Here is a 26,685-nt window from a genome sequence, read left to right on the forward strand (position 1 = left end):
GGGCCCTGAACAAATATTTAGACAAAGAAAAGTTCAGGATGATTTTCCTGGGCACCCTTCTCCCCATGATTCAGAAAAATGATTGCCTGTGCTTTCTGGACTTAAAAGATGCATATACCGACATACAGATACTTTCCAGTCACCAGAAGTACCTCAGATTTATAGAAGGGACTCATCACTTTCAGGACTGCATTCTGCCATTTGGCCTCATGTCTTGGGCCTTCACCAAATGTCTTGCAGTAGATGCAGCGTTGCTGCACAGACTGGGAGTGCACATGTTTCCCTACTTGGATGATTGGCTGGTCAAGAGCACATCACAGGAGGGTGCTCAAGAATCAATGCAGAGGACTATCCGGGTGTTAGAGCTGCTAGGGTTTGTAATCAAGTACCCAGAGTCCCATCTCCAATCTGTTCAACAATTGAAGTATATAGGGTCCCTGTTAAATACAGTGCGAGCTCAGGCCTTCCTTCCTCAGGATTGAGCGACTGCTCTAATGTCAATCGCCAGCTAGGTTCACAGCAACAAGCAAGTATGCGCTCTTCATCTGTTGAGATTGCTAGGCCACATGGCCTCAACAGCTCATGTCACCCCCTTGGCACGTCTCCATTTCAGGAGATTGGGATTCTTGGTTTCGGATTTCCCCACCTCTCACCCGCCTGCCCGCTGTCACCCAAGCCACTGCTTCCCTCCCTCTTGCTGTCACCCAAGCTGCTGTCGCTTACCATAGTAGTGCCCGAGGTCTCTTACATCTTTCGCCGCTCTCTCCCATTCGCGTGGTCATTTCCACTGCCCTGAAGCGTTATCCCTCTGGCACCGGCGATTCACATAGCCTTCTGCCAGCGTCGGGGCACTGCAGTGGACTTCATAAAATGCTCCCAGGAACATAGCTTCCTTACCTTTTGTGCTGAGACCCCAAACCCCACTATCCACAACTGTACACCACTACCATAGCCCTTACAGGTGAGGGGGGCACCTAGATGTGGGTACAGTGGGTTTCTGGTGGGTTTTGGAGGGCTCGCTGTTTCCTCCACAAACGTAACAGGTAGGGAGGAGAACGGGCCTGGGTCTGCCTGCCTGAAGTGCACTGCACCCACTAAAACTGCTCCAGGGACCTGCATACCGCTGTGATGGACCTGAGTATGACATTTGAGGCTGGTATAGAGGCTGGCACAAAATATTTTTAAAGATGTTTTTTCAGGGTTGGGGGGGTGGGTTAGTGACCACTAGGGGAGTAAGGGGAGGTCATCCCCGATTGTCTCCGGTGGTCATCTGGTCAGTTTGGGCACCTTTTTGTAGCTTGGTCGTAAGAAAAACAGGACCAGTTAAAGTCGTCCAAGTGCTCGTCAGGGACGCCCTCTTTTTTTCCATTATTGGTCGAGGACGTCCATATGTTAGGCATGCCCAAGTCCCGCCTTCGCTATGCCTCCGATACGCCCGCTTGAACTTTGGCCATCCCTGTGACGGAAAGCAGTTAGGGATGTCCAAAATTGGCTTTCAATTATACCGATTTGGACGACCCTCTGAGAAGGACGCCCATCTTCCAATTTGTGTCGAAAGATGGGCGTCCTTCTCTTTTGAAAATGAGCCTGATAGTAACATAGTAGATGACGGCAGAGAAAGACCTGTACGGTCCATCCAGTCTGCCTAACAAGATAAACTCGTATGTGCTACTTTATATGTATACCCGACCTTGATTTGTATCTGCCATTTTCAGGGCACAGACCGTAGAAGTCTGCCCAGCACTAGCCCCACCTCCCAAACACCGGTGCTGCCACCCAATCTCTGCTAAGCTTCTGAGGATCCATTCCTTCTGAACAGGATTCCTTTATGTTTATCCCACACATTTTTGAATTCCATTACTGTTTTCATCTTCACCACCTCCTGCGGAAGGGCATTCTAAGTATCCACCACTCTCTCCAGGAAAAAAATACTTCCTAGCATTTTTCTTGAGTCTGCCCCCCTTCAACCTCATTTCATGTCCTCTAGTTCTACTGCCTTCCTGTCTCCGGAAAAGGTTTGTTTGCGGATTAATACCTTTCAAATATTTGAACGTCTGTATCATATCACCCCTGTTTCTCCTTTCCTCCAGGGTTTACATGTTCAGGTCAGCAAGTCTCTCCTCATACGTCATGTAACGCAAATCCCATACCATTTTTGTAGCTTTCTTTTGCATCCTTAGCAAGATACGGCCTCCAAAACTGAACACAATACTCCAGATGGGGCCTCACCAACGACTTGTACAGGGGCATCAACACCTCCTTTCTTCTGCTGGTCACACCTCTCTCTATACAGCCTAGCAACCTTCTAGCTACAGCCACCGCCTTGTCATGCTGTTTCGTCACCTTCAGATCCTCAGATACTATCATCCCAAGATCCCTCTCCCTGTCTGTACACATATCAGACTCTAACCGCCTAACACATACATCTTCCGTGGATTTCCTCTCCCTAAGTGCATCACTTTGCATTTCTTTGCATTGAATTTTAATTGCCAAACATTAAACCATTCTTCTAGCTTCTGCAGATCCTTTTTCATGTTTTCCACTCCCTCCAGGGTGTCCATACTGTTACAAATCTTGGTATCATCCGCAAAAAGGCAAACTTTACCTTCTGACCCTTCGGCATTGTCACTCACAAATATATTGAACAGAATCAGCTCCAGCACCGATCCCTGAGGCACTCCACTACTCACCTTTCCCTCATCCGAGTGAATTCCATTAACCACCACCCTCTGGCGTCTGTCCGTCAACCAGTTCCTAATCCAGTTCACCATGTTGAGTCCTATCTTCAGCCTGTCAAGTTTATTCAAGAGCTTCCTGTGGGAAACTGTGTCAAAAGCTTTGCAGAAATTGAAGTAGATTACATCTATAGCAAGCCCTTGATTCAGTTCTCCGGTCACCCAGTCAAAGAATTCAATGAGATTCGTTTGGCACAATTTACCTTTGGTAAAACCATGTTGTCTCGTATCTTGCAACTTATTGGCTTCCAGGAAATTCACTATCCTTTCTTTCAGCATCACTTCCATTACTTTTCCAATAACCAAAGTGAGGCTTACCGGCCTGTAGTTTCCAGCTTCTTCCCTATCACCACTTTTGTGAAGAGGGACCACATTCGCTCTTCTCAAATCCCACTGAACCTCTCCCGTTTCCAAGGATTTATTAAACAAATCTTTAAGAGGACCTGTCAGAACCTCTCTGAGCTCCCTCAATATCCTGGGGTGGATCCCGTACGGTCCCATGGCTTTGTCCACCTTTAGATTTTCAAGTTCTTCATACACACTCTCTTCTGTGAACGGTTCTATATCTGTTCCATTCTCGTATGTACTTTTGCCAGTCAATCGTGGTCCTTCTCCAGGATTTTCTTCACTGAAAACAGAACAAAAGTATTTGTTTAGCAAATTTGTTTTTTCTTCATCATTATCCACATAGCGGTTTGCAGCATCTTTCAGTCTCACAATTCCATTTTTAGTCTTCCTCCTTTCACTAATATACCTCCTTACATTTCTAGCCATTTGTGCTGGCGCTTTCACCAGGCGTATCTCTCTCTTGGCTTCTTTCAGTTTTGTCCGGTATTCCTCTCTGTGTTCCTCCTCTTGAGTTTTTCTGTATTTCATGAACGCCAACTCTTTAGCCTTTATTTTCTCAGCCATTTGCTTGGAGAACCAAGATGTAGGACTTGACCAAACCACTTTTTACAGGATGTGGCACAACATGGTATTCTCACATTAAAGTTTGCCTTTGTTCAATTGCTGCTGCCTGTGTTTTTTTTGTTTTTTTTACCCTTTGTGTTATAATATTAGCATGTGGGCCACACTATTTCAATCTAGTTAAGTCAAATCAAATTGAATTGAAAAACCAATTTTTTTGAAAAAATCGTATAAAGTTTTGACTAAATCGGACAGCACTACTGGCTAAGCCCAGAGAGAGAGCCATTGTTAAAAATTTACCACCACACCACTGGCTGGTGAGGGGGGCTAATATACATGGGCTTCACACTTAGGGTACTTGGTCCTCCCAGGAGCAGTCTCTTCACATGAATCTCCTGGAACTCCGGGCGATGTGGAGTGATCTAAAGGCTTTCAGAGAATGGCTGATCAAATTATTCTAATTCAAACGGATAATCTGGTTGCAAATTAATGCAGTGTATTGTATAAACAAGCAGGGGGTAAGTGCTCATACTCCTTATGTCAGAAAGCAGTTTGGATGTGGCAGTGGATCCTAAAGTACAACATGGTTCTCAGAGCCACATATCTAGTGGGAAAAGTCAATTATCTGGTGGATAAGCTGATCAGGATCATGCAACCACAAGAGTGGTCTCTCAATATGGACGTTGCCCATGAGATCTTCCGAATGTGGGGTACCCCCTCAGTGGATCTCTTTGGTGTCTGGAATTTTAACTCCACCCTCCTATGCCCAGTTTATTCTGTTCCAGGCTGCACCTTCACAACCAGTTTGTATATACTTTCCGGGTAACTGAAGTCATGGCTCAACGTTTCGAGTCCCTGTTGTCCTCACGTTGTTGTTTTCGGTGAGCCTGGTAGCTAGGGATTCCCAGATGTGAGAATAGAACTGGCCTGTTTGTCCTTGGAGACAGCGAAATTACCTATATCAGGTGTGCTCCGAGGTCCGAGGATAGCCGCCCAAGTATTCTCTCATACCCTCATCTTCAGCTATATCATTTGACTGTTGGACCTGCGCTTCACACGTCAGTTGGGAAGACACCTGCACATGTGTCGTGGGGTGCTGGTAGAACTTTCTTTAACTAATACACGTTTGGCAGCATCTCCACCGGGCTGTGTGGATGACATCACCCACGTGTGAGAATACTTGGCCTGCTGTCCTCAGAGAACACCTACTACAGGTGAGCAACTTTGCTTTTTAGGGGTGTGGGTGGAAACATTCTGATTGGTGTTTTTTGAGTGAGGTGAAAGAATTGCTTTTAACTTCTCTCTGTTCTGGTTGAGTGATACAGAAGTTATTTTAATATTTGTCTCTTAGATTTAATGCAGTGGTTCCCAAACCTGTTGCTGGAGGCACCCCAGCCAGTCAGGTTTTCAGGATATCCACAATGAATATTCATGAGAGAGATATGCATGCAAATATGTCTCATGAATATTCATTGTAGATATCCTGAAAACTTGCATGACTGGGGTGCCTCGAGAACCAGGTTTTGGAATCACTGGTTTAATGTATTGTACCTTATTCTCATATCCATCACTTTCAACAGGCTCCAACAGTATATTATTAACATAAACAAATAGAAATGTTGACTGTGTTCCCAGCATGCCTCTTTCATTTTCTTTTTTTAACTACATTTTGTCCAGCCATCAAGTGGGCCAAAGAAAATGAATTTGGCCTGTGGAGAAGAATTTTAAAAAGATCAAATTTGTCTCGGTAACTCCAGAAGCTGGCCAGAAAGATCTTTTGAATATGTAAACCTGCTTGCCCACATAAAATCAGGGCCTGATTATTGTTGTCTCCATCTCCTCCCCTCTCCACCCCATGTGACTAAATGTATAAACACTGTGAACAGCACTGGGAAAAAGTGAATAGGACCTGGTTGAAGGAGACCAATTATGCACATACATTGCATTTTTAAGTCTTCATGCACACTTCCTGGTGTATTCTTTACATCTGCTTTGATACAGGCACAAAATAACCTGTGTGCAAGTGAAATTTTTTGTAAGGTGTTCACCTTTGATAATAAGCTTTCACAGGGAGGCTGCTTATTGTTCTCAGCTTCAAAGGTACAGTGTGTGCTTTCTCATTGTAAATATGTTGCTACTTTCTCATGTAGTAAATGAACTGACTGCTTTGATTGACGATGGGCGCTACCAAGTACTTCTGGCAAAAATTTATAGTAAAATGGAAAGGACAGATGATGCTATAGTTTCATTGCAACGGGTAAGTAGAGATGTAAAATTTGTTAAAGTTTCATTCTCATACCTTATTTTCACAGAATCGTAAAAGATGGCACAATGTTTGGAACATCCAGTAAAGTTCCTTCAACTTACACAATAATATTTGTGTTATTCCTTATTTCCTACATACAAAACTAGTGCTTTATATTTACCTTGGATTTATTTCACCATTGCATTTATTTAAGGGGCCATTTTACTAAGGCGTGTAGGCACCTACATATGTCCAACGCGCATCAGTTTGTAACTACCGCCTAGCTACCGCAAGCCCCGGGTGGTAATTCCATTTTTTATGCACGTCTGATACATGCGGCAGAAAATATTTTTTATTTTCTACCACGTGGCGCTAACCGGGCGGTAATCGGCAGTATATATATGCTGATGATTACTGCCCGGTTAATGCGTGAGACCTTACTGCTAAATCAGTGGGTGGCCGTAAGGTCTCAGGCCCAAAATGGACGCGCGCTGACTTTTATTTTGCTGCACGTCCATTTTCGGCAAAAAAAAAAAAAAAAAGGCCTTTTTTGCAGGTGCGCTGAAAAATGGACCTGCACACATCCAATACACGCGTCTACACCAGTGCAGGCCATTTTTCAGCCTACCTTAGTAAAAGGAGTTCTAAAACAGTTAATTATAAGGGGGTAATTTTAAAAGTTTTTTTCCCTGTATATGTTTATGCATTTGTAAAAGCCTTCTTACAAAATTGTCCCCATGCACATATGTGTACGTGACATAGGTGTGGGCATATTTGGGGGAGGAGTTTAACAGAGCGTGGAATCACAAAGTACCAGATTCAAAGAAATGCATGCAGCAATTTTTTCCATAGCGGGACCACTGTTGTGGAATAACTTGCCAGGAACTCTACGATTATGTCGTGGTGTGAACCAGTTTAGAAAAAGCTTGAAAACTCATTTTTTTTTTTTGTTAAAATGTTTTGTTAGGGTTTCTGCCTTGTGAGAGAGGTCATGGTGTGTGAGGACTATATATGTATCATTTTTTATTACATATGTTATACTCCGCTTAGATTTTAGGTGGAATAGACATTTTAAAATAAAATAAATACACAAGTTTTTAAGATATTCACATTCACACATGCGCAGTAGAGTTAGCAGCAATTTTGAATGATTTTATGGTGGTATTTTGTAAAAACACATAGGTGACTATGTGCCTGTATAAAATAGACAATAAATATGAGGTATGTCTTTTTATAGTAGATTATATCCAAAGAAGAGACCTCAAAACACTTTCATGAAGGTACTAAGAGCTTTCATTCTAATCTATCACAGGTCATAAATAGAAATATAATGGGTATCTTGGCATTTACCACCAGCTGTTTTCTACAGTGAGCTAAAAACGCTACCATGGCTTAGTAAAAGATCCCCTATATGATTTAATACTAAAAATTTGAAAATATTTCAACAGTCTCAAAATTTACATTTTTTTTTTTTTTAAACTGTTCAAACTAAGGGCTCATTTTACTAAGCCATTCTAAAACGTGGCTACAGTAGTTTTTGTATGTTTGTTTCCCATGAGCTCTGGTGTAGCTCTAAGATGACTGAATTTTTATTTCTTCCATATTAGCATGTGACCCTTACCACCTATTCTGTTCTATTCCAGTTTCTCTATCCCGCTAATTTCACTCAAAGAATCAAAGCAGGTTACAACATAAATCATTTCACACTTCAAAATATTTCATCAATAAAAAAGTTTTTAAACACTTCCTAAAGTGATAGTAGTCTGAAATCCTCCGGAATTGAATAGGAATTGAGTTCCACAATTTTACTACGGAATGGCTAAAGGAACTATTAAAAAAATGTTTATATTGAATTTTGTTCACTGAAAGAAGAGCTAGATTTAAAGAATAATGACTACGCGTAGGTCAATCTACAGAAGAATAGTGAATCTGAGTAAACTGGTCAGATGGACTAGAACCATAGAAGATCTTATAAATTAAACAAACCATCTTAAATTCAACCCTTGCAGAGACAGGCAGCCAATGAAGATCTCTAAGCAAAGGTATCATATATTCATATTTCTTGCAGCTAAAGATCATCCTCGCAGCACAGTTCTGCAATAATTGAATTCTTTTTACAAGAAGCTGATTAATCTTAGCATGTTGCCCAATTACCACTGGGAGCACCTACTTCTTGCCCCCCATGCTAGAAAATAATCATTTGTATTTTCTAGCGCAGGAAACAGCATGTGCTGATCTCAGAAATACCACGGGACGCCTCAGGATGCCCCACAGTAGTGCTGATTCTGTGTGCTACCTGCGCGGTAGCCCTACTACCTCTTTGTGAAAGGGCTCCTTAATCAGTACTCAGGGCTACTGTGGCTGTTTGTAGTTAGGGTCCACCAGTGTTTTGCATTGCTTCATTGGGGCAGTTAAAAGACCTTATCTGAAAAACAGTACATTGAATTAGAAAATATTTATTTCCAAGAAGTCTAAAGTTTAAAGTATTTTATACTTACAGATTTTATGGCAAAATATTTCAGTGTGATGCGGAGGGGCACATTCGATATGACATCTAAGCCCAATTTTGAATGTTTTGCGCAAAACTTCCAAAAGCTGAATAGGAAAGAAGGTCATTTACAAAAAATCTGTTCCCCCCCCCCCCCCCCCAAAAAAAAAAAAATACTGTTTTAAACAAGGTTTTGTGATTTGCATGTTTTGTTTTTGGTCCATTTTCGGGAAAAAAAAAAAACCCCCAAATAGATGCAAAATGTAGAGATTCATGTCATTGGGATGAAGGAGGAGCCAACATTTTTTGTAGAATGGTCCCACAGACATCCCAGTAGAGCAATGGGGCACCCTAGAGGACACTTCTGTGCACTTCATAAAAATGCTCACAGATACACATCTCACCTTTGCTCCCTTATCTTGTCCCCTGAGCCCTCCAAAATCCTCTGTCCCCCACTATACACCACTACAACAGCCCTTATGGGTGAAGGGGGCACCTCTTTGTGGGTACAATAGGGTTTTGGTGACCTTGGGAGGGGTCACAGTTTCCACCACAAGTGTGACAGGTAGAAGGAGATAGGGACCTGGGTTCCCCACTGTGTACTGCACCAACCATATGTTGCTCTAATAGACCTGACTTTAACATTTGCAGCTGTCATTGAGTCTGGTAAGTCATATTTTTATTCTCAATTTTGGGGGGTGGGAGGGGGGTCATTGACCACTGGTTATTGGTGGGTCATCACCCCTGATTTCCTCCAGTGGTCATATGATTATTTAGGGCACCTTTTTGTGCCTTATTCATTCTGAGGACAGGTCTAGACCAAAACGTCTTGGTTTTAGTCCTGGACATTTTTGTTTTGTTCCATTATGGCTGTGTTAGGTATGCCCTAATCCTGCCTTCGAAATGCCCCAGCACGCTCCCTTGTGATTTGAACACACTTCTGACAGACTTCATAGAAAAACGTCTAAAAATAGGTTTCAAAAATACTGATTTAGATGTTTTTGTAAGAAAAATGTTCAAATTCTGCTTTATGTCACTTTCTCCTTCTCACCAACTCAGAAAATGGCAAGTTCTTAAACAGAAAGCCAAAAATGATGTCCTACCAAATACAAGTTCAAATCCACCTTTGGATACAATTCAGAAAAAATATTTTTCATTAACATTTTTTAAAATTATTTATTTATAACTTTGAAAATACACTAACAAGTATATACTTGTTGAAAGAAACACAAATCAAAACATAAGAAAATAGTGAACTGAATCACTTTCAAGAAATATCTACCCAAAAAATCATTAATATTTTTAACAACATTCCTAATTCAAAGCATGTTAAGAATCCAATGTGTTAGAAATGATGCTATTCAATCTCCTGGTTCAATTCACTTGGCTCTAGAGATTTTAAGTGAACAATCCACTGTTCACATCAAGCTAGCAATAGCTTTTAATTACCTACTCTCTTATACTTCTCTATATAATCAAATGCAAAACCCAGTGGTTCCCAAACCTGGTCCTGGAGGAACCCCAGCCAGTCAGGTTTTCAGGATATCCACAATGAATATTCATGAGAGAGATTTGCATGCAGTAGAGTTAGTGAATGCAGATCTGTCTCATGAATATTCATTGTGGGTATCCTGAAAACCTGAGTGGCCAGGATGCCTCTAGGACCAGGTTTGGGAACCATTGACTTATGAGATTAATAGTTATGATTATTATCGAGACAGTGAACTACAAACAGAGCAACTTTCTCCTGATTTTTCAGGCAGCTCCGAGGTTCAGTCATTCTCAGCTGTAAATCTCTGATAGTCTTACCATGTAGAATTCTTCACATGGGCACTTCATCAAATAAGTAATATAAATATGTATGTATTTACAGGATTAATTTTTTTTAACCTGTAAACCGATAATTCAAAACTGACAGTGACCACACTTAAAGTGTCCATTTAATGGTTCGCCGTTTAGGGTTACTTCCATATAAGATATTTGATGATAATGCCAAAGGAGCTGATCAACTTATTCAAACTGAGAGCCCTTAGTTGTGAAATCTTCAGTGATTTCTTGGCAAAAATAGGTAGTACTTTCATTAATTGTCAATGTTTCTTTATACATTTATCAATTCTCAAGGAAGCATCAGACTATCTCAGAACATGTGAAATAGTTGCTCTCCTTATTCTTCAGTAATCTGGTTTTCAGCAGCAAATTCTTGATTATTGCTTAAAGCTCTTGTAAAAAGTTTCTAAATTATATCTTCAGGATATTCTCTTTTAATTCATCTGTCTGTTAAGATCTTCAGTTGTGGGCAAAATTCCTCCATTGTAGTGCACAAACAACAGTATCTTAAGAAACTGTGGGTATCTTTTACTAAAGATTAATGCATGTTATCTGCACAGGACCCATAGGAATAAAATGAGTCCTGTGTCAGATAACATGAGTTAATCTTTAGTAAAAGACCTCCAAGGATGAAAATTGGAGTAGTTCAAAAAAGTATTCACTTGTTTTCCTATGCACAATCATAGCATTTTTCACAAAGACATTTTTGTTGTATTTTTTAAAGATCCTTTTTCGCTTTAGTTTGGTTAATTTATAAAATAGACGTCTATATAGCCTCCTAATCTAGGCAACATATTATGAAATTGCCCTCAATTGTATTGATTCAAACTTCTAGAATAGTGACAAAGTGCAAGTTATGTTGCAGAAAGTTTTTGTAACAATAACTGATTCCTTAATTGTTGTTATAATTAGCCAAAGTTTGCAGATAGAATATTTGTCCTTTTGTTCTGGTCCTGTCTAGTTGCAACAATCTTCCAAAACTTGCCTTCTGTGGGTATGTGTTTTTTTTCAATGTAGTCTCTGGATAAAGAAAGGGTAAGTAGTTTTTAGAACAAATATATCATAAGTCTTTGTACAAAACATAAATGAACACGGATACTTAAAAAATTACTTATGCAGTAAAAGAATAGCAATACTGGGTCAGACCAATGATCCATCTAGCCCAGTATCCTGCTTCCAGCAGTGGCCAATCCAGGGGCCCTATTTACTAAGGTGCGCTAACATTTTTAGAGCGCACTCAACTCTAGAGATGCCCATATATTCCTATAGGTGTCTCTAGTGTTTAGCGTGTGCTAATTTTTAGCGCTGCTTAGTAAACAGGGCCTCAGGTTACTAGTACCTGGCAGAAACCCAATTAGTAGCACCATTCCATGCTACCATTCCCAGGGCAAGCAGTGGCTTCCCCCATGTCCATCTCAATAACAGACTATGGACTTTTCCTCCAGGAACTTGTCCAAACTTTCAAATCTTCATGTATACAAACTTTCAGAAACACTTTAATGAGGTTTATAATTACAGATTAGAAAACATTTACAATTTTTTATAAATTTTTCATTTCACATATCTTTGCACACTGATAAAATGAGACAGATTGTTGATTCCTTTGTCTTCGTTAAATGTGGCAACAAAATACAGTGGGAACCACCAGGCAGATGAACAAATAGTCAGAAAAAACCCCAGTTCTTTATTATTAAAGTTCACACATGCCTTCCTCACGAGTCCACAGTGCACAATGCAATGCTCACATCTTATAAGAAACTACAGAGCTGTATCATTAAAAAAAACCCAATAGTTCCTTAAAAATGCAGCTCAGCAATCTTTTCCTTCCCCCTTCTAAAGTAGTCTTGTGAGGTTCTAGTATTGCGAGAAAGAAGAAACCTGACAAAACTGACTTACATATATGTGGTACTGATCATTTTCAGAAAACTGTGCCATCTTACCACTCTGTATAAATTCTTCCCCGTTCCAGATTTATCATGTCCCCAACAGGAAACCCACCCCCTGCACCTTACCCTCTCCCAGCCTTCAAAGGCTTACCCAAAGGTCAGTAGTGGTGGATCAGTGTTCCTGGGGTAGAATTAGAGGGAGGGTAGGATACAGGGGTGCAAGATTTCTGAAAGGGGGTAGGGTGTATGGATTGAGGCTCAGTGCTTGGATTGAGCGGAAGAAGTTTCCTGTCAAAAATGGGACTTCTGGAAGGGGGAAGTGTATGGATTGGGGAGTTGGGACTCTGTTCTAGGTGGGTCAGCTTGCTCATCGGGCGATCAGAGTTGTAATGGGTGAGGGTGCTGCAAATGGGTAGCACTGTTGTGGGTAGCTGTCATGCAGGATGTTAATGTATGGTCACAGTGTAGCATGCCCAGACTGATAGTGTGAGGGCCCATGCTATCAACTCAGGCATGCAACTTGGTGGCAGTACATTAAATGCATTGCAGCTTCAGAGTATGATCCCTGCAATTGCAGCACAGGCTTTGCACTTACCACATGTTATATATTGTGTTAAACATGTGGTAAGTGCAGAAACTACTGCATTTTAGTAGAAGGGTTGTACAGTTTTGAAAATTCAATATTACATTCATTTTTTTCTTCCTCCAAGCTAACTTCACCTTTAGGGACACCTCTAAACTGTTTGTTGCTGAGCAACTCCTGTAAGTTAACCTACATTGAGAGTGGGCAATATTCAAAAAGCCCATTTTCATGGATAAAAATGCTCTTTTTTCCTGCCAAAATGGCTTTGGACATTTTCCTTTAATGTGTGTTTTCCCTAAACACAGATACTTACCAGATTAATCCAACAAAAATAAGTTTCTCCGAGGACAAGCAGGCTGCTTGTTCTCACTGATGGGTGACGTCCACGGCAGCCCCTCCAATCGGAAACTTCACTAGCAAAGGCCTTTGCTAGTCCTCGCGTGCCCATGCGCACCGCGCATGTGCGGCCGTCTTCCCGCCCGAACCGGCTCGTGTTCGTCAGTCTTCTTTTGTCCGCGCTCGGTACGGTCGTGTTTGCGCCCCTTAAGTTGACCCTCGCACGTCTTTTGGCTTTTTCGCTTAAAAAAAAAAAAAAAAAGGGATTTCGGAGAAGGCCCTTACGGTCTTTTTCCCTTCCCCGTATTTCTAGTTTTTGGCCCCGATAAGTTTCCTTTCGTTTTCGGGGTAGGCCCCTTTGAGGCCTCGGGTCGAGTTTTTTCTCCCCCTCTTTTTGGTGCCTTACCGCAATTACGAGTTTTGATTTCGCCGGCGTGATTTTTCCGCCCATGTCATCGAAGTCTCCCAGCGGCTTCAAGAAGTGCACCCAGTGCGCCCGGGTAATCTCGCTCACTGATAGGCATGCGTCGTGTCTTCAGTGTCTGGGGGCTGGGCACCGCCCACAGGCCTGTAGTCTTTGCGCCCTTTTACAGAAAAGGACTCAGGTAGCGAGATTGGCCCAGTGGAACGTTTTGTTCTCGGGCTCTTCGTCGGCATTGGCACCGGCAGTATCGAGTGCGTCGACGTCGACAGCCTCAAGACCTCCGTCCTCGGCCGCGACTGTATCGATTGCATCGAGGCATCGATCCTCTGCATCGTCGGGGCCGAGACATCGGAAGGCTGCGTCGGCGTCGGTGGTACCGGGACCTCCACTAGTGCTGATGTCGTCGGACGGTGGTGCTTCGTCTGGAGTGCAGGTGAGGGCTGTCCATTCCCCTGCTGGTGGCGGAGAGCCTTCGGGTGGGTCTCCCCCTACCCTGAGGGCTCCTGCGGTACAGCCCCCCCGAGACCGACCTTCTTCGGCCTCGGCCCCGAGGAAGCGACGGTTGGATTCTACGTCCTCGTCAGTACCAGGAAGCTCCAGTGACATGCTTCGTTTGAAAAAGTCAAAGAAGCATCGACACCGGTCTCCTTCCCGCGTCGGTACCGAGAGCTCTGGGTCGCCGAGGGAGTCGGCACCCAGCAGGCATCGGCACCGGGAGGACCGCTCACCCTCTGTTCAGGAGGTGTCGATGCGCTCCACCTTTGACAGCCCGGAACAGCCTCCACGCCCGGAACAGATTCTGACTTCGACTCCTGCATCGGCTTCCATGTCTTTCTCCACAGCCGCCCTGCACGAGAGTCTCCGGGCCGTTCTCCCAGAGATCCTGGGAGAGCTGTTGCGCCCTTCCCCTCCGGTACCGGGGGTGCTTGCGCCACCGGTACCGTCGAGTGAGGTGCCGGCTGGCCCCTTGCCCGGGGTGAGGTCTCCGACATCGGTGCCGCTTGCGGTACCGACTGCGGTCGCCTCCCAGGAAGGCTCCCCGACGACGTCGGTGGAGGGAGCTTCGCCGGTGCGGGCGAGGGAGTCTACCTCTCGACGCTCCCACCGTGGCCGTGGTTCTACGGAGTCGAGCCAGGCACGGCTTCAGACACAGGTTCGTGAACTTGTGTCTGATACCGATGGTGAGGCCTCGTGCGAGGAGGAGGAGGACATCAGATATTTTTCTCTGACGAGGAGTCTGATGGCCTTCCTTCTGATCCCACTTCCTCCCCTGAAAGGCAGCTTTCTCCTCCCGAGAGTCTGTCTTTTGCGGCCTTTGTCCGGGAGATGTCTACGGCCATCCCCTTCCCGGTGGTTGTGGAGGACGAGCCCAGGGCTGAAATGTTTGAGCTCCTGGACTATCCTTCTCCACCTAAGGAAGCGTCCACAGTACCCATGCATCATGTCCTAAAAAAGACATTGCTGGCGAACTGGACAAAGCCTTTAAGTAATCCCCACATTCCCAAGAAGATCGAGTCCCCGTACCGGATCCATGGGGACCCAGAGCTGATGCGCACTCAGTTGCCTCACGACTCTGGAGTTGTGGATTTGACCCTAAAGAAGGCTAAGAGTTCTAGAGAGCATGCTTCGGCGCCCCCGGGCAAAGACTCTAGAACCTTAGACTCCTTTGGGAGGAAGGCCTACCATTCCTCTATGCTCGTGGCCAAAATTCAGTCTTACCAGCTCTACACGAGCATACACATGCGGAACAATGTGCGGCAGTTGGCGGGCTTGGTGGACAAGCTCCCCCCTGAGCAAGCCAAGCCATTTCAGGAGGTGGTCAGGCAGCTGAAGGCGTGCAGAAAATTCCTGGCCAGAGGGGTGTATGACACCTTTGATGTTGCGTCCAGGGCCGCTGCTCAAGGTGTGGTGATGTGCAGACTCTCATGGCTGCGTGCCTCCGACCTAGAGAATAGGATCCAGCAGCGGATTGCGAACTCGCCTTGCCGTGCGGATAATATTTTTGGAGAGAAGGTCGAACAGGTGGTAGAGCAGCTCCACCAGCAGGATACCACTTTCGACAAGTTCTCCCGCCGGCAGCCTTCAGCTTCTACACCAACAGGTAGACGTTTTTATGGGGGAAGGAAGACTGTTCCCTACTCTTCTGGTAAGCGTAGGTACAATCCTCCTTCTCGACAGCCTGCGGCCCAGGCTAAGCCCCAGCACACTCGCTCTCGTCAGCAGCGTGCGCCTCAGCAAGGCCCCTCGGCTCCCCAGCAAAAGCAAGGGACGAGCTTTTGACTGGCTCCAGCAGAGCATAGCTGACATCCAAGTGTCAGTGCCGGACGATCTGCCGGTCGGAGGGAGGTTGAAGGGCTGGGATTCTATTCCAGGTACCTCCTTGTGGAAAAGAAAACGGGGGATGCGTCCCATCCTAGACCTAAGGGCCCTGAACAAATATCTGGTCAAGGAAAAGTTCAGGATGCTTTCCCTGGGCACCCTTCTCCCCATGATTCAGGAAAACGATTGGCTATGCTCTCTGGACTTGAAGGACGCCTACACGCACATCCCGATACTGCCAGCTCACAGACAGTATCTGTGATTTCAGCTGGGCACACGTCACTTCCAGTACTGTGTGCTACCCTTTGGGCTCGCCTCTGCGCCCAGAGTGTTCACAAAGTGCTTGGCTGTAGTAGCAGCGGCACTTCGCAGGCTGGGGGTACACGTGTTCCCATATCTCGACGATTGGCTGGTGAAGAACACATCCGAGGCAGGAGCTCTACAGTCCATGCAGATGACTATTCGCCTTCACATGAGATCCGCTCAATGGACCCTAGCATCCCAGTGGTTTCAGGCTGCTGGGGATCTAGAAGACGTGATCCACCTGTCCACGAGTTTTCTCAAATCCCTGTATTGGTGGACAATTTGGTCCAATTTGACTCTGGGACGTCCTTTCCAAATTCCTCTGCCACAAAAAGTGCTGACTACGGATGCGTCTCTCCTGGGGTGGGGAGCTCATGTCGATGGGCTTCACACCCAGGGAAGCTGGTCCCTCCAGGAACACGATCTGCAGATCAATCTTCTGGAGTTACGAGCGGTCTGGAACGCTCTGAAGGCTTTCAGAGATTGGCTATCCCACCAAATTATCCAAATTCAGACAGACAACCAGGTTGCCATGTATTACATCAACAAGCAGGGGGGCACCGGATCTCGCCCCCTGTGTCAGGAAGCCGTCAGCATGTGGCTCTGGGCTCGCCGTCATGGCATGGTGCTCCAAGCCACATATCTGGCAGGCGTAAACAACAGTCTGGCCGACAGACTGAGCAGGATTATGCAACCTCACGAGTGGTCGCTCAATTCCCGGGTAGTGCGCCAGATCTTCCAGGTGTGGGGCACCCCCTTGGTAGATCTCTTTGCATCTCGAGCCAACCACAAAGTCCCTCAGTTCTGTTCCAGGCTTTAGGCCCACGGCAGACTGGCATCGGATGCCTTCCTCCTGGACTGGGGGGAGGGTCTGCTGTATGCTTATCCTCCCATACCTCTGGTGGGGAAGACTTTGTTGAAACTCAAGCAAGACCGAGGCACCATGATTCTGATTGCTCCTTTTTGGCCGCGTCAGATCTGGTTCCCTCTTCTTCTTGAGTTGTCCTCCGAAGAACCGTGGAGATTGGAGTGTTTTCCAACCCTCATCACACAGGACGAGGGGGCGCTTCTGCATCCCAACCTCCAGTCTCTGGCTCTCACGGCCTGGATGTTGAGAGCATAGACTTTGCCTCTTTGGGTCTGTCAGAGGGTGTCTCCCGCATCTTGCTTGCTTCCAGGAAAGATTCCACTAAGAGGAGTTACTTCTTTCTATGGAGGAGGTTTGCCGTCTGGTGTGACAGCAAGGCCCTAGATCCTCGCTCTTGTCCTACACAGACCCTGCTTGAATACCTTCTGCACTTGTCTGAGTCTGGTCTCAAGACCAACTCTGTAAGGGTTCACCTTAGTGCAATCAGTGCATACCATTACCGTGTGGAAGGTAAGCCGATCTCAGGACAGCCTTTAGTTGTTCGCTTCATGAGAGGTTTGCTTTTGTCAAAGCCCCCTGTCAAACCTCCTACAGTGTCATGGGATCTCAATGTCATTCTCACCCAGCTGATGAAACCTCCCTTTGAGCCACTGAACTCCTGCCATCTGAAGTACTTGACTTGGAAGGTCATTTTCTTGGTGGCAGTTACTTCAGCTCGTAGAGTCAGTGAGCTTCAGGCCCTGGTAGCCCAGGCCCCTTACACCAAATTTCATCATAATAGAGTAGTCCTCCGCACTCACCCTAAGTTCTTGCCAAAGGTTGTGTCGAAGTTCCATCTGAACCAGTCAATTGTCTTGCCAACATTCTTTCCCCGTCCTCATTCCTGCCCTGCTGAACGTCAGCTGCACACATTGGACTGCAAGAGAGCATTGGCCTTCTATCTGGAGCGGACACAGCCCAACAGACAGTCTGCCCAATTGTTTGTTTCTTTTGATCCCAACAGGAGGGGAGTGGTTGTGGGGAAACGCACCATATCCAATTGGCTAGCAGATTGCATTTCCTTCACTTACGCCCAGGCTGGGCTGGCTCTTGAGGGTCATGTCACAGCTCATAATGTTAGAGCCATGGCCGCGTCGGTAGCCCACTTGAAGTCAGCCACTATTGAAGAGATTTGCAAAGCTGCAACGTGGTCATCTGTCCACACATTCACATCTCATTACTGCCTGCAGCAGGATACCCGACGCGACAGTCGGTTCGGGCAGTCAGTGCTTCAGAATCTGTTTGGGGTTTAGAATCCAACTCCACCCCCCTAGGCCCATGTTTTATTCTGTTCCAGGCTACACTCTCTGTTAGTTGGATAAGTTGTTAGGTCAATCTCAGTTACGTTTTCGCCGTTGCGAGGCCCAATTGACCATGTTTGTTGTTTTGAGTGAGCCTGGGGGCTAGGGATACCCCATCAGTGAGAACAAGCAGCCTGCTTGTCCTCGGAGAAAGCGAATGCTACATACCTGTAGAAGGTATTCTCCGAGGACAGCAGGCTGATTGTTCTCACAAACCCGCCCGCCTCCCCTTTGGAGTTGTGTCTTCCCTTGTCTTTGTCTTGCTACATATGGGACTGACGAACACGAGCCGGTTCGGGTGGGAAGACGGCCGCGGTGCGCATGGGCGCGCGAGGACTAGCAAAGGCCTTTGCTAGTGAAGTTTCCGATTGGAGGGGCTGCCGTGGACGTCACCCATCAGTGAGAACAATCAGCCTGCTGTCCTCGGAGAATACCTTCTACAGGTATGTAGCATTCGCTATGTGTAAGGATGTGGTTTATAAAGTGAACACAATAATGAGCATACATTTTAAAGTAAGGTGCCATATTCTGTGAAACTGTGTTACATTTGCAAATGCAGTCAAAACTAGAGAGAGACTGTTTTTCTTTAAAAATCTGAACCTCATATAAAGGGGAGTGTATATACATGTGTAATCTTCTATAGAGTGTGTGTGGCTATTTTAATCAGTAGTCTATTGATTTATCCTATGAATGGGTACATATTTTTCTTCCTTTCTCTCTCCTTTTTTTCGTTAATTTTTCAAGGCTCGAGACCTGCAAGCCAGAATACTAAAGCGGGCTCAAATGGAACAGCCAGATGCGCTTCCTGGACAGAAGCAGTTGGCTGCTGAAATTTGTGCAGAGATTGCAAAACACTTCACAAACCGCAAAGACTATGAGAAAGCAATACAGTTTTACAAAGAGGCGCTTGTTTATTGTGAAACTGATAACAAGGTAGGATAAGTATTTTACTTGATGTTTTTTCATATAAGTTGTCTGGGGCACCTGAAGGCAAATAGTAAAACCACTAATAAAGTATGATAATGCAGTGGCAGTGTATTTTACCACCAGGTGTAGAGACCTGGGCTCAGTTCTCAACCCAGGTCTTCTATTTCCCGAGTCAGTTGGGATGGAGAGTGTTACAGAAATAGCATTCACAGCCCTTGGAAGGAGGTAGTCAGTCATTGCTCAGTGATGACATGTAATGGCTGGATTTAGGTCATTACCACAGTGAAGGAACTAAGAGATGCACTTATTTATTAGGATATTTATTGCATCTTAAGTGCAAAACTTAAGATACAGTAATGTGAAGCCCATGCAATAAAAGTTTAGGATATAGGATGTGGCAAGCTCCTGCCTTGCATTTACTACACAGGGAAGACACATACTGCATGATCCCATATAACATGCATTGGCAAATAGCATGGGTGCACCTACGCTACATGCTGATACATGTAATGCGAGCCCCAACACTATCCCAATGCTACACAAAAAAAAGCCACATCGCATGGTTCCCTCTTTCCCCGATCAGCCCCTGTGGAAAGTCTTCCCAGAATCATGCCACTCTTCAAGATCAGACTCCCCCACCACCAAATCAGCTTCCCAAATGAAAACACTCTCCCCAAAATAAGCCCCCCCCCCCCCATCACCTCTTGACAGGAACTTCTCTTATACAAAGTCAATCCCCCCAGGAAGTTCCCCAATAAGAAGCCTATCCATCATGCCCCTCACACCTGGACTAACCCAGGAGGTTCCTGGTAGAATGATGTGCCTGGGCAGGAGGGACCTTCTCTGCTCTTTCCCTTTAGCTTCTCCGGGTTCATATGACCTCTAGCACATATGACCTCTAGCAGTAGTATTTTTAAACATAAAATTATTTGATTTCATTTAATGCCCCAGAAGCTACTAAAAAAAATTCCTCTATGAGAAAGAGGGGGGGCTGATTTTATTCCATATATTTACTGATGTCCTCCACCCCCCCCCCCCAAAAAAAAAAGAAGGAACCTCCATCCCAGGCAGGCAGAATCTGTCTTCTTAGGGTCTGTAGTTAGTTTTTGCTGTTTTTTCTATTTCTAATGTGGGCCTTCATTCTGTAGTTGAGAAAATGGAACAAGCTGAACTCCTACCAACAAGCTGTATATAATAGTTGCAGTGCTGCCCTTCACAGACTGATTGGTTAAAGGGGTGTGGCTATTTTGGGAGTATGTCCCTCAGTGGTCACAGCACTCCTTAAGTATGGCCCTGAATGTGAGTACTGGCACTTTTTCTTTTTTCCGAAGGAAAAAAAAATCATTGCTAGAAAGCATTGCAAAAATCCAATGCGTGATTTGACTAAAGCCAAATCAAGATTCTAAGTGAAGATTTGATATTGTACCCTGTTCTGAAGCTAGCTTACCAAGGGTGAAGGGTAAGGGTCTTTTTCCAGGAAAGGCCAGTTAAACTTTTCAAGGATCATGGAAAGAAAAGGTACATTAGAAATGGCGCAAAAATTAGCTGGTCTGGTGGGGACAAGAAAAAAATAGGAGAATTGAGAGATGTGGAGAGAACAGCAGAAGTGGGGCCAGAGGATGGAAGAAAGGAGTTGTGAAGCAAGAACATTTTTGGCAGTAGGGACCTTGCAAAGAGGTCAGTAGGCAGGGGATGGGAAACATTACGAGAAGCAATATTGACAGGAGGTGATAATTGATCCAGAGCATGAAAATGTTTGTTTGGTTCATTGGCTGAAGAGTAAGATAAGATTTTTTAGCCTTCAGGGATGAAGAAAAGAGAGTGTGTGATGCCTTCTCCACTTGAGAAGGCACTTGAGATTTTATAGTCCTGAATGAAACCAGGGATTATATTTGGGAACAGGGGGAGGGGGGGTGCTACTTTGCACAAAGGGGTAAGTTTGTCAATACAAGAAGTCAGCAGATGTGACCATGCTGAGATCAGATCTTTCAGGGAGGCAGCAGATAATGTAAAACTACCAAAATTAATAGACAACAGAAGTTCCTAAGGGATCTAATGAAGCAGAAGCTAGAGAAGGAAGGGAAAAAGAGAATAAGAGTGAATGAAATGAGAAAATGACCAGACCAGGAAAGAGGAAGAGAAATCAAAAAGAGAGAATAGTGCATTCTCCAAGGACAAGCAGGTTTCTATCTGCTCACAAGTGGGTGACGCTGATCCACGTCACCTGGTCCAGCATTTTGCTAAAGCTAAAAACAGAGCTTTGTGGAGCGTGAGCCGTTCTCCACCGTGTATGCACAAGTGCTTTCCCATCCGTCAAGTGAACGCTGTCTCAGTTCTATTTTTTCCGTGTGAGGAGAAGGTTCTGTGTTTTGTTCTCTCCTCATTTGCCTGGTTTTTTGAGCGCTATTTTGCGCCTTCCGGCTATTTTCTGCAACTCTCTTTGGCTCCTTTTATTGGACCTTTTTACCCTTTTTTCAATTTCCTTAAATTTGTTTTGCCCAGTTTTAAGTTTTATTATTTTTTTTATGTCGTTATTGGGCCACTTTTAGGCCCTGACTTCAGTCAGGTCTCTTTCTTTGTGCCTTGCCCCTTTTTCAAGCACCATTGAGTTGTTTAATTTATTCGACAAAGTTTTTCCATCCATGTCCATGAAAGTTCCCAATGGCTTCAAGCGCTGTACCCAGTGCAATCGGACTATATCAGGAAAACACACCTATTGTTGGTGTCTGCAGTGTCTGGGGCTCGACCATAGCCCTGTTAACTGTGTTCTCTGTCTTTGCATGAAGAGGAGAACCCAGGTTTTCTGAGAGGCTCAACGAGAGAGGAATTTTGGAGCCAAGTCCGGTTCCTCTGCATCGGCATCGAGGTTGGGGGCGTCTGCATCGACGTCAAGCATTGCACCAGTATCGGGAGTGTCGGTAAGCATGGCTGCTTCTAGACCCTTAGTCACTGGGAGCAGTGAAGCATTGAGTGGGTCTCCACCTCTCTCGAGGCCTCCTGCTGTGCAGGGCCCCCATGACCGTCCATCGTCAGACCCGACTCTGAGGCGACGTGAGGATCCAACATCATGCTCCTCGTACTGAGGAGCCTTGGTGACACACTTCGGGTGAAGGCCAAGAAGCATCGTCATTGGTCACCCTCGATGCATGGTGCTGGGACCTCTGGGGCGTCAAAGGATTCTGCACCCGAGAAGCGTCGGTGCCAGGAGGATCGCTCCCCCTCTATACAGGAGGTGCCAACGCACCTGTCTCCAAGCAGCCAAGATCCCAGTCCCAAGTCGACCCCAGCTGTTCCGCAACTTACGCTTGAACTGGTATCCCATCTTTTCTTGGTGTTGGCCCTCGATGAGCACATCCGAGCCTTGCTTCCTAAGCTGCTGGATGGTCTTATGCAATGCCTTTTGCCTACCTTACCTTCCATTGTGGCCTTGCCTGGCCCTCAGCTTGCGGTGTGGCCTCTGACCAGTGGAGGAAGCTTTGCCGAAGTCGAGGCAGGAGTTGACTTCTCAACGCCTCTCTCTGGGACATGGTTCCTCGGTACCGAGGCATGTTCGGTCTCGGCAGTCCTATAGGGAGATACTGTCCAACACAGAGGAGGAGCGCTCTTGGGATTCATAGGATCCCAGATAGTTTTCCTCAGGGGCTTCGACGCTAGCTTCAGAAATTTTTAGTACAAGAACAGTGCTGGGCAGACTTCTATGGTCTGTGCCCTGAGAATGGCAAGGACAAATCAAACTCGGGTATACATGTAAAGTACCATATACCATGCAAAATGAGTTTATCTTGTTGGGTAGACTGGATGGACCATTCAGGTCTTTATCTGTCATCATTTACTATGTTACTATGTTAGATGAGTCTTATGGGATTCTCTCTGACCCCCCCCCCCCCCACCTGAAAGGAGACGGTCATCTGAAAGGAGACGGTCTTCGCCAGAGAGCTCTTCATTTCCATCTTTTGTTAAGGAAATGGCTAAGGCCATTCCATTTCCTTTGGAAGTGGAGGATGCGCCCAGGACCAAGATGCTGAAGGTCCTGGACTATACATCTCCTCCTAAGGAGGCTGGGAGTCCCCTCTGTCGGTCCCTGTTATGCCCAAGAAGATTGACACCCAGTATCGGATCCATGGTACATTTGGTTTTGATAGGCCTCAGTTGCCTCACAATTTCATGGTGGTGGAATCCGCTCTCAAAAGAGCTAGGGACTATGCCTTGGTGCCCCCAGGCAGAGAAGCTAGAACCCTGGATTCTTTTGGGAGGAAGATATACTAGGCTTCAATGCTCATCTCCCATATACAATCCTACCAGCTCTTCACGAGCTACTTGCAAAACTCGAATTCTGGACCATGCGACGTGGATCAGTGTCACCCACCTGTGAGAATTTGAAGCCTGCTGTCCTCGGAGAATACCTGCTATAGGTAAGTATCTTCGCTTTACATTACATTACACTGGACTTATATCCCACTAACACCATAATAGTTCTATACAGGTTACAAACAAGAAGAATGAACCAGTTGTTCAGATAGTACTTAGAGCCAGATGCACTAAACCTAACGAGCCAGCAACGTGGTTTTTAAACTAGTTCTAGCCAGTTTAGTGAGCAAGGAGTAAAACATGGCATGCACAAAAGGGTTCTCCGAGCTATTTTCCTATCACAGTAGTAGCTAACAAAAACGGAATGCAAAGCTATTATAATGAGCTAATTACTATACAAACGTGTTAGCAAGGCAATGCACAGCCGTTTTCTGACCGGATGCACAGAAGCAAGCCCTACCTTCAGCACTGAAATCTTAACGTGAGGTCTGGAGCTGTCGGTCCGGACAGTTCTTCATTGCAGGAAGTATTCCACACCCACCTTTGCCACTCCTGCAGGAGGAGAAGGACCCTGGGAGAGAGGAGACACGACGGAGCAGGGAAGGCAGTGAAGTGTTTAGAGCCTGAAGGGATAAAAATGACTGGTAAAGAGTGCCTTCCATATGTCTGTAGCAAACGTTTCTATTTAATCACCACAGCTGTCTCCCCCTAATGGAACAGTTTGCTGCCCTCAAACACAGCAGTTAAAAAAAAATAAAATAAAAGTTTTGCATGGCTCAGCTACAAATCCCCCACTCCATCCCCGGAGCTCTCCTGCTTGTTCCTCCTCCTCGTGTTCTAGCAGCCAATCACAGCGCGTTTTGCTTCTCTGGTGTCAGCTAAACTCGCTGTGATTGGCAGGCAGGAGGAACTTCTCATAGTAACTGGAGGAGTGCTTTACTGCCTCGTCTGTTTGCAGCACAACAGTTCCCCAATGTTGTATGCTGCTCAGCAGTTTTCAAGAAGAAAAAAGATTTTCATGGCTTTCATATGTATGAAAAGCCGCTCTGAGCAAGCGCAGATCAGCTGCACTTAGCGATTGGCTGATCTGCACATACTCAGCTGACCAACTGGCTTCCCCCCCCCCCCCCCCCCCCCCCCCCCCCCAATGAAGGAAATCACATTCAAATGAAAGCACATTTGGAGTGAAGAAAACACATGTTATGTTTAAATCTTTTTTTATTGTCAGAAATAACAATTAATACACACAGAATTTGGTCACTTTAGGAACAATGCAGTTACACCAACATTTTTCTCTTCTACTCGCAACAAACATCTTTTCTTTTGTATTTCCCCCTACCCTCCTCCCTTCCCCCCCCCCCTTTGTTTTCCTCTTCCCCCCTCTCCTCCCCCCTCCCCACCTCTGTTGTATTGAACTTTAACAACTTAGAACAAACTGTTACACTAATCTAATATATAAACATTTTTAACTCTGGATCAACCATTTAATCCTTAGCTCTCAATCATTACTTAAGCTGACATTGTGTGGTCAGTCTCGCCAAGGTAGCCATGCCTTCCGATGTGGTCTATACCACGGTACCAGCAGCCTCCACCCATATCCAGCTGAGGCCTCCACCCCTTAGACTGATATTCATGATCAAGTGAGAGGTGTTTGTTTCTTATCACCTCCCATTCCACCACTTCTGTGCATGGATTCCGGATTTATCCCTCTTGGCCTCTATGGCCTACTTGTTCTTAACATAACCTCCAAAACTAGAGGAGGAGAAAGAGAAGAAAGGACACACAAAAAAAAACCTATAAACCCTTTAATACTGAACTTCGCGCACGTGAGGTTAAGGCTTGAATGTAAGGTCTCCAGATCTCCAAAAAAACGTATTCTTTTCTTTGAAGAAAACACATGTTGAAAGATCAATGGGCATGGCAGAGAAAGGAGGAGTAGATTGGAGGGAGTTGTGACAAGGCACCTGGATAAGACAATGAGGAGATCTACGAATCATACCTTGAGCCGAGGATTTGAGTGTTCTCCAGCCCCAGAAGGCTTGACAGCTGGGAGGAAACAACGACATAAATGTACTAAATTTAGGAGAGTAAGAAGGAGCCTAGAAAGCTAAGGAGGAGCACCTTCTGTTTCTTAGACACACTGCTATGGTGTGTGCCCACTGTGCTAGCACCTTGGTGGTATTGACGTTATGTTGGAGCCTGAAAATGATGTCATCTCATGAGTGGGATGAGAACAAAAAATCAGAAGCACATGGGTAAAGTAACTCAGAGACTAGCAGGACAAAACTAACAAGCACCTTGGAGGTGTTAGTGACCTTATGTAGAAGAGCAGAAATGATATCACTTGAGGAGCTGGAGGGATTTGATTGGTAGCAAATTGGTGTGCTGAGAGGTGCTATATAATGGGGCACAGAGAGTAAAGCATCAGAAATACATGTGTAAAGCAACACAGCAACTAGCAGGATAAAATTGATCAAACTCAAATTTTCCTAACCACAGATACATACATCCAGCCTTTGCTGGGGAGCTCATGTACTGCGACTCCACATTCAGGGCCTATGGTTTGCTTAGGAAATGTTTCATTAGATACATTTCTTGGATCTAAGGATGATGTGGAACACCCTAAAGGCTTTCAGAGATCAGCTGTTCAGTAAAATCAGCCTAATTAAGACATTGCATCAAGAAATAATTTTAATGATGTTAGAAGAATTTAAATTGTGTGATCAAGTATGATTTTATTTGTTATGTTTATTGTTTTTCTATTAGTTTATATTTTTTATTGTAGGTATATGATATAGATATGATTTGATACACAATATATCAAATAAATAGGAAACTGAAAACTAGAATCAAGTGGCAGAATACTGCTGCATACACTGCTCTTCCTCCAAATCCCACAGACCCTCCAGAAGAGGTGTGAGGACAGAAGCAGAACAAACCAAAAAGCGGGAGAAGGAAGCAGGCTGAACAGACAATGGGATGAATACACTTGTTTTATTGCTGCAATGTGTAAGACTCGACATGGCATCGTGTTTCAGCACAGAAGTTCCTGTCTCAGGAGTCTACAATAATAAATAATAAAAATAGAAAAGCAGAGCCACAACCTCAAATTATCTCTGTTATTTGAATTCAGTGTTGTTAAATGTATATATTTTTGACACTGTTTCATGGTAGTCTTATTATTAGA

At 45.0% G+C, this 26,685-nt stretch overlaps 1 protein-coding gene across 1 annotated transcript in view; it reads left to right on the forward strand.

Annotated features, from left to right (window-relative positions):
• The window catches only part of TTC21B (tetratricopeptide repeat domain 21B), a 220,258-nt gene that overhangs the window by 125,569 nt on the left and 68,004 nt on the right, over positions 1 to 26,685 (forward strand). Inside the window, 2 exon segments of the mRNA XM_030209686.1 lie at positions 5,795 to 5,901; positions 19,008 to 19,196. Of these exon segments, the coding sequence (XP_030065546.1) occupies positions 5,795 to 5,901; positions 19,008 to 19,196 (296 nt within the window).

This window comes from Microcaecilia unicolor, chromosome 7 (genome assembly GCF_901765095.1).
Source record: "Microcaecilia unicolor chromosome 7, aMicUni1.1, whole genome shotgun sequence".
Classification (NCBI taxonomy): Eukaryota; Metazoa; Chordata; class Amphibia; order Gymnophiona; family Siphonopidae; genus Microcaecilia; species Microcaecilia unicolor.